The sequence below is a fragment of the Hibiscus syriacus genome, unplaced genomic scaffold (assembly GCF_006381635.1).
Source record: "Hibiscus syriacus cultivar Baekdansim isolate YM2019G1 unplaced genomic scaffold, ASM638163v2 tig00112636_pilon, whole genome shotgun sequence".
Classification (NCBI taxonomy): Eukaryota; Viridiplantae; Streptophyta; class Magnoliopsida; order Malvales; family Malvaceae; genus Hibiscus; species Hibiscus syriacus.
Window position 1 is genome coordinate 134,195 of NW_024063373.1, and position 10,443 is coordinate 144,637.

Here is a 10,443-nt window from a genome sequence, read left to right on the forward strand (position 1 = left end):
AGTTGTCATAGCTCGCTCGTATATATAAACGATTAATTTAAGTTAATTTTAAATATTTTTATTTTGGTTTTCTTATATAAATATTTATGTGATTTTAAACTTTTATTTTAATAACTAATAATTTTATGTGATATAAACCATATAATATGTATAAAATAAAATATTATATTACAAACATGTGACGAGTACAAGTATTGGATCTTGAACTCCATTTTCGCAAAGACGACGGAAAGAGGCGCAACACGCTTTATTTATGGGAAATGTTCATATTTAGTCCCTTTCTAATACTCAACATTTCATTTAAGCCTTTCAATTATTTGATTAAGCGAAAAATGTACTTTTGTCCCTACCAAAAATTAATTTTTAAGTTTAAATCCTTTAAAATATATATTTTAATATTTAGACCCTCCAAAATTTTATAAATGTATCTTTACCCCTCATACTCTAAATTTCTGAATCGGTCCTTATTTTCAAGTCTAATATTTTTACCCCAAATCTCATAAGTTTGATGCAAACATTTGAACTTAGGCAAGTGGTCTAACTACTGATCATGTATACTTAAAGCTGCTATAAGAAAAAACTCACATCTTCCTTTCAAAAGTAAAGGTGACTTATAAATTTGAATCTTCTAATAAGTAATAACACTATAAAAAAGGGATCAAATTAAAATAGAAGATGAAATATCAAAATTTATCATAATAAAAGCACTAAATCCATAATTAAACCTGACATGACTGATTGATAACATGGAAGAGAGAGAGAGAGAGAGAAACAAAAACAACTAGAAGAAACAATGTCGACATATTGGAGTTCATATTTTGACAAAAGGTCGCAGCTGTGGAAGCCACTTCTTGCTCTAGCCTCTGCTTTTCGTCAAACAATGTCGACACTCTCTCCTTATTATGATTCGCTTTCTTTTCTGTATGTCTTCTCATCCCTCCTACGGTGCTGCTGCTGCTTCCCCATATATAACCACCGCTTCAAACACCATCATCTTCTCACAATCTTTTACATACATATGTATACGTATATTTCCAAGATTCTTCCTCCATCTTCCCCACTTTGATTCGTCGTTCTAAAAAGTAACGAAAAGGAGAACCCTTTTCCGTTCATTTCTTCCTCTTTCTATCTCTCTTTTTGTATAAATTAAACCCGCCTCTTGCTTTGCTTTGGATTCTCTATTCTCATGTTCTTCATTGAGGTTAGTTGTTTGGGATTGAAATCATGTTGTTTCTGTTTCTGGGTTTTTGTTGTTTTCTTAATCCGTGGTGTTTATTGGGTTTTTTATAGGATATATTGCCGCTGTTCCGACTTGATCGTTTTGGATCAAACAGTACGCTTTTCCGAGGTAAGTTCTAATACTTATTTTTTTTTTCTGTTTATGATGTTATTGGCCTGTGCGGAACATTGGGAATGGGTTAAATTTCGAAAAAATATTGATTTTTGGGTTCTGGGATTTTATAATTCAGCCCAATTTTAGTTGCAAAATTGTTCAATTATGCCCAAAGTTTCATCAGTTTTGATGCTTTTTAAATTTGTTTCACTTTGTTTGAATAAACAGAGTCCTTTTCGCAAACGATAATCGATTCAATGAGCAACACAAGCTGCCAATCCTCTGAGCTAGAGGCTTGTCGTGATGAACCAGCGGCGTTGCAGTTAAAGCTCATAGCCATAGCCTCGATCCTCCTCGCCGGAGTAGTCGGCGTCGGTATCCCACTCATCGGCAAGCACCGTAAGTTCCTCCGTACAGACGGTAGCCTCTTCGTCTCCGCAAAGGCCTTCGCGGCCGGCGTGATCCTCGCCACCGGCTTCGTCCACATGCTTGCTGGTGGTACCAAAGCTCTCACGGATCCTTGCTTGCCAAAATTCCCTTGGTCCAAATTCCCATTCCCTGGTTTCTTCGCGATGATTGCATCTTTAGTCACTCTGCTTGTTGATTTTATGGGGACTCAGTACTATGAGAGGAAACAAGGTATTGGTCGAGCAAGTACTGAAGAACAGGCTCGGGTCGGATCGTTGGATCCGGATTCAGACACCGGGATTGTACTAGTTGTGGATAACAAGGATGGAGCTAGGAAAGTTTTTGGGGAAGAAGAGGGTGGGGGAATGCACATCGTGGGGATGCATGCGCATGCAGCACATCACAGGCATAGTCATCCACATGGACAAGATGGATGTGATGGATTGCTAAAGAAGCGTCCACATGATCATGATGATGGACATGGACATGGACATGGTCATGGTCATGGTCATGGGGACGATGATAGTAGCGTAAGGCACGTCGTGGTTTCCCAGGTAATTTATTTCTTCGACTTAAACGTATTGTCTTGGAGTTAATAAGTACCATTTATGCTTTGCTTGAGCTTTGGGGCGAGTTGAAATTTACCATCAATGACGCCATATGAGTGAGATACTTTAGCAAACACAGTGGAATTCGTTTGCATCAATGGTGGACCCTCGATTGTTTTTGATAGTCAACTAGCAAAAGGTGTTAGAATTTAGAGGTTGATGTTTGAGTGTACTTTTATTGGTTTGGTGTCAACTTGTCATTGGAAAAAAATTAATGTTGATGATAAATCAATTATCTAATGATAATCAATTATCTAATGATAAATCAATTATCTGTTCACTTTGGCCGAGCTAGACGAAGTTTTAGGTCTTTTAAGTAAAGTTACGAGTTTGAAACCTGTTAATTTAGTGGGATTGAAGCTTTAAGTTTTTTTAAGTAAAATTATTAGTTCGAATTCTTCAGTATGAACGAAGAAAATTGAATTGAAAGTGTCGTTCCACCAAAAATTAGTAGAATACTAGTGAGTTGCTTTTCCACTATATCAATACATGCATTTGCTATGTGACTTAAAGATTGAACTGTTCACAACATTCACCGATGAATTTTGTCTCATGTGCTGATGTATATGTTTGTTAATTCCCTACCAAAGTAATGATGTTTAGGAAAAGATTTTGCCCTTTGTTTCTCTAATGTCATTCTAGTTCGTTGACATCTTTCTTTGTGATTGAACAATCATCCATGTCTCATTCAGCCTGACTTGTCTGTGATTAACTTTTCCATTATTGATAAGCATTTAGGTTTGTTCTCTAATTTGAATGTGACAAATTGTTCCATTCAATGCCTTACAATAGTTTTTTGATTGGTTATAATGTCTCTTGTTCCATTCTTTTGCAGATTTTGGAGCTTGGAATTGTTTCGCACTCGGTCATCATAGGCCTATCACTGGGTGTTTCCCAGAGTCCATGCACAATAAGACCTCTAATCGCGGCATTATCGTTTCATCAATTCTTTGAAGGATTTGCCCTCGGAGGCTGCATCGCCCAAGCACAATTCAAAAACCTATCAGCCACAATCATGGCATGTTTCTTCGCCACAACGACTCCGGCCGGAATCGGCATCGGGATTGGCGTCGCTTCGTTCTACAACCCTTACAGCCCGGCAGCTCTGGTTACCGAAGGCATCCTAGACTCTTTGTCAGCCGGCATCCTAGTTTACATGGCATTAGTGGATCTAATTGCTGCTGATTTTCTGAGTAAGAGGATGAGCTGCAATTTTAGACTTCAAGTAGTATCTTACTTCATGCTGTTCCTAGGAGCTGGTTTGATGGCTGCCCTTGCCATCTGGGCCTAAAAGAAGTAACTACAGAGAAGACTGTTGTTTATTAGTTCTTTCATTTGGGCATTTAGTGTTGCAATTCAACCACAAACCATGAAACCCTTTTCTTTGTTCATTTCTTACACAACGGATAGGAGAAAAAAAGAGAGACAGATGTTGCCAAGCTCCACACATTTCTTACCTGTTGTAAAGAAGATGCAATTCTATATATGTAATGTGACAGTAATACACCATGTTCAATAGAATTTGATGGTTCAATCTTTGCTACAACTTATACATGATAAATGGATTATTAGAAGAATTTAACATAACATATTTAATGATTACTATTTGGGTAAGAATTTGATTTATAAAATTTGAAAAGTAAATGACTAAACATGAGTAAACTAGACTATAAGAGATTAAATTCATAAATTATACATAGTAAAATGGTTGTTATAATAATTTTACCAATTTTATGATTGAAGGCTAAATGGAAGGTTAGGGTCAAAATAACAAGGGGAATAAATACTAGGGGCTAGATTTGTTATTCTACCAATTTTAAACGATCGAAACAAGTCTAACATTGTTACTTGTTAGTGAAGCTCTGAAGGGTGAAAAAATGGGTGAAAAAGAAAAATAAAGACAAACTGGCAACTACCAAGAGTTATTCAACTCGGTGAGTGACTGCTGTTGCTCCTGCATTGGTACACGACTATTCAGCTCAGAGGGTGACTGCTGTTAAAAATCTTTTTCTTCATTACCAATTAACTTTATTTTCTCACACCCTTCCGCCCATAATTCACCGAAAATGTCCCTTTGCTCCCACCGCTTCTCCGCCGGATCCGGAGGTTCCGCAGGCGGCGCTCCGCTCCCTTCCTTCTACTCCTCCAAACCCGTCAAGCCATCGAAGCTCTTTTATTCATTTTCCTCAAGTCGAACTCCCTTGCCTCTTCTCGTGTTTTCACTCCTCTGCCTCTTTATTGGTCTCGCCGGCACACTCTTCGCAATCTCCACCATCCGCCGCAACCAGCCCTTACCTGTTTTCCGATGTGGTAAATCGGAGGACACTTTCCGAGCCTTTTACTCTTCCTCAGATTTCGCAAAGCTCGGCGATGACAGTAGCAAAGGCTTGGTTGATAGCCCCAAGCTTCTCGGGTTTGTCGGCATCCAAACCGGGTTCGAATCGGGTGAACGCCGAGCTGCCCTTCGTAACACCTGGTTCCCTTCCGATCCAGAGGGCCTTTTGAGGTATAATTCACATTTTTCCCAAGTGGGTTCTTTTGTTTCATCAAAATTTTGACAATTGACGTTTTTCTTATTAAGGCTGGAGCAAGCTACCGGTCTGGGTTTCAAATTTGTGATAGGGAAATCAAAAGATGCGAAGAAAATGGCAATGCTTGAGAAAGAGATTGAAAAGTATAGAGATTTCATGTTGATAGATGTTGAAGAAGAATATCTTAAGCTTCCTTACAAAACGTAAGGAAAATAATATGCTAATGTTTAGCATCAGCTTATTAATGTAGACAATGGCCTTGTATCATCATGTATATGTATATCTTTTTCTTTTTGCCCTTTTTCAGATTAGCATTCTTCAAAGCAGCTTTTATGCTATTCAAAGCAGATTATTATGTCAAAGCTGATGATGACATTTATTTGCGTCCAGGTAAATCCCAAAGTGTGATTTCGAGTGTTTATGTGTTGAATATGATGTTAATTTTTTGTTTTACTTTCATTAGATCGGCTTGCGACTCTTCTTGCTAAGGAACGAAGGGAGAAGATGACTTACATTGGGTGCATGAAGAAGGGACCCGTGATCACTGATCCTAAATTGAAGTGGTACGAATGTTTTCATTTCATGATTCATATTCTACCTTGAAATATGTAAAATTGTTGGAGGATTTATTAGTATAAGTTATCAGGTATGAGAAATCAGGACATCTGATTGGAAATGAGTATTTCTTGCATGCTTATGGTCCTATATATGTTCTCTCTGCAGAGGTGGTGGCTTCATTGGCAGCTGCTAGGAATAACAGGTTTACCTTCGATCTGAGTTTGGTTCAAATTGCTATTTTTACTCTTGAATCTTGATCATTCTTCCAATCGAATCGGCCATAGGCATATGTTCTGTGTTTTGTTTTTATGCACCCGATTGAATTATGCTTAGAATGATTGTCGTTGCTGCTATTTAGTGTCTGAAATATAAGTGGCGGCCTTCTCATAGTTTGCCTTGAAACTTGGATATTTGTTTTTTGACCTAATATCATGATTCATGAGCTTGATATAATGAGTTTTTAATATAAAAGAATGCATTTCCTTGAGCTTGTAGCTCATTTATGCCCTACTTTCCTACTTGTTGGGAATCACCAAGCTGTTAAACACTGCAACTTCTTCTTACCAAATCCGACTTCGGTCATTCATTTTAATTGGTTTTAGTAAATTGATTCTCATAGTTGCAAGGCTAATGCAAAGTGAACAAGCTATGCAACTATCAGTTCAATCAAAACAGTAGGATATGTTGCAAACACATATAGCTCTAATTATCCCTTTTCTGCATTTTTGATAACTTTGTCATACTCCGTTTATACTTGATAGAAATGACCGACTCCATAATATACAATATCAAAGTTGTTATTGGTTTTATTTGTATGGTTTTTATCCTCATTGTTTCTCTTCTCTATAACCTCTCAATTGCTCTCCCTTTCTCCACCTCTTGTAGTTATTCTTTTATAAAATGAGGTTTCAACCTTTCAGTTTGAGGATGTTCAACAATGAGGATGTCACCATTGGATCATGGATGCTAGCCATGAACGTGCATCATGAAGATAATAGAGCAATATGTGATCCTAGATGTACACCTACATCAATAGCAGTCTGGGATATTCCAAGATGCTCAGGTAAAAGGACCATGGTAATAAACCCCGTTATGCTATATTAACGAGGTGTTAGGATGTGATAAATTCTTAAGAGTGCATGGGTGTTTTTGAAATTTTTATGATTTGCCTGTTCCTTGTTCTACTTTTCCTTCCATTATAAAGCTCTGACACAGGCATAGGGAAATGGACTTAGAATTTGTGCATTTGCCCGTACTGTGCCAAGTTCCTGCTAGTATCCTTCTAAGTTTCATATATGCACAATTACACAAATCTAGTTCCTCAAGCACATTTCCACATTTATTTTTCTCGCTCACGCCCTGAATTCCGTCTTTGCTTCTTTAACTTCATATCATCATTGTAATGCGGCCTTGTGCTTTGAAATTAGTAGATTTTTGAGACTGGATGTTATCAGATTCCACTGTTTATTAGATAAGTTGCGCACTGTAATACTTTCAGCTTGCTCTTTGGCTAATGCTTAAGCTATGCCTTAAGATGAGAATATGAGATAGCTTTGTGAAATCTGTTCACGATAATCCGTGTCTGATCTCTATGGTGAATAAACTGATGTCGATTTTCAGGTTTATGCAATCCAGCTACCAAACTTAGGGAGCTTCACAAGATCGGAATGTGCTCCAAAAGCCCAACATTGCCACCTGATGACGTATAATACCTCTTTGGCTTGAATTTAGCCAGGATCTCGATCGCACAAGGTAGGGTTGTTTCTCAAAGCAACCTCCGAATGCTATAAATGTTGTGTTCTTCTTACTGGTAAACTAGTTCAAGCATTCTATTCTTTTGCCACGTGCTGCATTGAAGCTATCGGAAATTTTGGGGGGGGGGGGGGGTAATGATATGTACATCATCATATTCATGGGTTCTATTGGACAATATGCAAGATTGTTGTGCTATATATAGAAGCATTAGAGAAAAAGAGAGGGTTATGGACTAGTTAGCTTCTTGAAGAGATTAGATATTGAATATAAGATTGTTGTTTTTGTATTCATTTTATCATATATGGTTTCTTTGAGGTACAAATATCAACTCATCGTGCTCAAATTGATAGATATATATATTTGGATTTGGATTCAGATTCAGATTCGTATTCTTGATGTATAATTTTCATGCTTGTTTTCGAGGCTTCCCAAGGTTTAAGGTATGTAGTATATCATTTACAGCTTAAAAGATACTACAAGAAATTAATTTTAGTGACATATTTTAAAGAAAATTAATTCGAAGATCAAAATAGAAAATAGAAAAGAAGTAATAGTTCCTATAAAAAAAAGAGTAAAGAAGTAATAGTTTGGTGTAGCTCCTGAAACTAAAATATGATGTTAAGGCGAAAAGAAGAAGAATTGAAGTTGCCGGAGTCTGAACTTTTGGAGATTTTGCCTTTTTCTAACGGGCTTTGACGATGAAAGCAAGTTCTCCAATGAGGGCTTGCTCGAAGAAGCGAAACTGGAGGTTGATAATGTATGGTTTTACAAGGCTTATCGACAACAACTTTGTCGTCACCTTCATCGTCTCTTTTGTTCTTTACCATCAATTACGTTAACAGTGAGAGCTGTAAATCAGATATCGCAGGCTTCAATGTCTGACTCCTGGTCCACCGGATGGCTGGCATTGTATTCGTGGCACCCAACGGGAAGTACTTAACCAGAATGAGTTAACCAATAATGCTGTAGGAGGAGAAGAAGAAAAGTAAATGGACGGCTGCAATGAAGGGGAGATTAGTGACGTCGACGATGATAATGATGATTAGTGGCTGGCAAGAGTTCTAGGATGGGTTCCACAGGAACTGGAGGAGTCCCAACAATGAATAATTTGCCGTACAAAGAGGGACCTTTGTAGTGTACGGGTATAGTGTCACGCAACATAAGAATCTTGTTACTAAAATTAAGAGATTGATTATGGTAAATAAACTTGTTTATCTATAATTTCGGATTTTGAATATTTTTGTAACCCCTAGACCCGGCCTATGCGTTTCGACTAAGTCTAGTGGATCACATTATGATTCTTTAAGACATTTTTTTCCGAAACCGTTATTCAAACAATGTAAAATCACATTATAAATGACATGAAATTATAATAAATCATACTATCAAAACCTAACTTGTAAATATAATACCAATAAGTAATAAATTAATTTAAAACATATCTTAAAAATCAAATCACGATAAACCGAATAGTAATAGTAAAAATGTCATCATATTAAAATCCCATACTTTAAAATAAGGTCAATGTTAACAAAATAAAGACAACTTGCAAGGTAAAAACATTACAATCAAATATACTTCAAGAGATATGTTGATCCTCCAAGTGCTCAATCCAGGGTAACTAACCAACAATATCTGAAAGGGGGAAAACATTTTCGAAAAGTGAGCTAGGCTCAGTGTGTCCCAATATTACCATAAAATCACTATAGGTACACTAAACAAATCATAATCCAATAAGTCTCATAAAATTATACTGCAGTAAATCTCTTTAAAAAACGTTACCCTAAGGGAACATCTTAGGGCCTGAGAGCCTACCCAAGATAGATTTCGGGGCCGTGGGGCCTACCTAAGAACACATCTTAGGGCCGCAGGGCCTACCCGAGAATGATCTCAGGGCCGCAGAGCCTACCTAAGAGTCACATTAGGTCCGTAAAATTTTCCAGCTTGATCAGAGCTGTACTTTATAAATTCATATTCCAAAAATTCAATTGCACCGTGTTATAAATTCCATAAAACCATAAACATGGTAATTCTATACCATTTCAAAACAAATATCAGATAACAGTCATAATCCATAAATCATCACATTAAATCGGTGCATCAACAATACGGTAACCAAAGAATTCAGTGTACCACATATTAAAACAAATAAAACAGTTCAATAATAAATAGGGAACACACCTCGATAATAGGTTCAAATCGTGGATCTACTGATTGCTGGTTTCACCACACTCTGCTACAGTTTTCGAACCTAATTTATAATATCACTATATTACTAATGGGTAACATAAATAAATCTCTAAAATCATAAAATTTACGAGTCTTACGAGTGAATACTGGTATACGTGGTTTAACTGATCTAGAAGAGTTGGGTCGAGCTATCGAACGATCCGGAGAGTCTCTTGTACCTTCAAACAATAATAATTAATCAGCCCCAAATCTTACTTAATTGTTCAAAGCTAGAATTCTTAAGTATATAAGCATTTTTCGGGTTTGACTATCATTTTGGGGTATTTCGAGTCTGAATTTGGCCAAACGGACTGCGGAATCGGAATCAGGACGTCGAGAAACATAAAGTATGACTTTTTGAAAATTCAGATTCTTGGTCAAAGTCAAAGTCAACCACTTTGACCGTAGATTTGGAGACCTTCAGATTTGAATTTGACAAAACAGACCACGGAAACGGATTCGGCACGTCGAAAACTATCAGGATAGGTATACTCGGAAAAGATTAACGGTCGTTTAATGCTCGGTCAAAGCCATTTTAAGTTTTGGTCAAAGAAAGTCAACGGTCAACGGTCAACGGTCGGGTCGGGTCGGGTCAACGGTCGGGTCGGGTCGGGTCAACGGTCAAACCGATTCAGACCGGTCAAATCGGTTCGAACCGGTTGAAACCGGTCAAAACCGGTCAGAACCGGTTGAAAACCGGTCAAACCGGTTTCCAGCAGCCACTCGCCCTGCGGCGGCGCATGTGGCGCGTGAGGCGTCCTCCGGGGCCCTAAAAATCCCGGAAAAATTTCTAAAAATTATTTTGAGCGATTTCAAGATACTTACAACGATCGGTTCAAATTTTTGAACGGCGGAGAGCTCGATTTCAAATCGGCCGAATCTTTGACTGCACCACCTCCTCACGCGCCGCCGTCTACGGCGGACAAGATTGACACCCGGTGAACTCGGAACGGCACAAGGAACACGATGGTGCGGGAGGTGTCGTAAACAAAGCAACGATCAGCGGTGAATTTAAGATTTT

At 37.8% G+C, this 10,443-nt stretch overlaps 2 protein-coding genes across 2 annotated transcripts; both read left to right on the forward strand.

Moving 5' to 3' along the window:
• The first annotated feature begins 961 nt into the window (after positions 1–961).
• Positions 962–3,709, forward strand: LOC120182319 (zinc transporter 4, chloroplastic-like). The gene is made up of 4 exons (XM_039187309.1): positions 962–1,201; positions 1,291–1,348; positions 1,562–2,295; positions 3,185–3,709. The coding sequence occupies exons 1-4, from the start codon at positions 1,187–1,189 to the stop codon at positions 3,638–3,640; spliced, it is 1,263 nt and encodes a 420-aa protein (XP_039043240.1). The 5' UTR covers positions 962–1,186; the 3' UTR covers positions 3,641–3,709.
• A 586-nt stretch (positions 3,710–4,295) lies between these two features.
• Positions 4,296–7,259, forward strand: LOC120182289 (probable beta-1,3-galactosyltransferase 12). Its single transcript, XM_039187281.1, has 7 exons — positions 4,296–4,855; positions 4,931–5,083; positions 5,188–5,270; positions 5,344–5,443; positions 5,527–5,640; positions 6,359–6,501; positions 7,059–7,259. The coding sequence occupies exons 1-7, from the start codon at positions 4,416–4,418 to the stop codon at positions 7,145–7,147; spliced, it is 1,122 nt and encodes a 373-aa protein (XP_039043212.1). The 5' UTR covers positions 4,296–4,415; the 3' UTR covers positions 7,148–7,259.
• Positions 7,260–10,443: the final 3,184 nt, after the last annotated feature.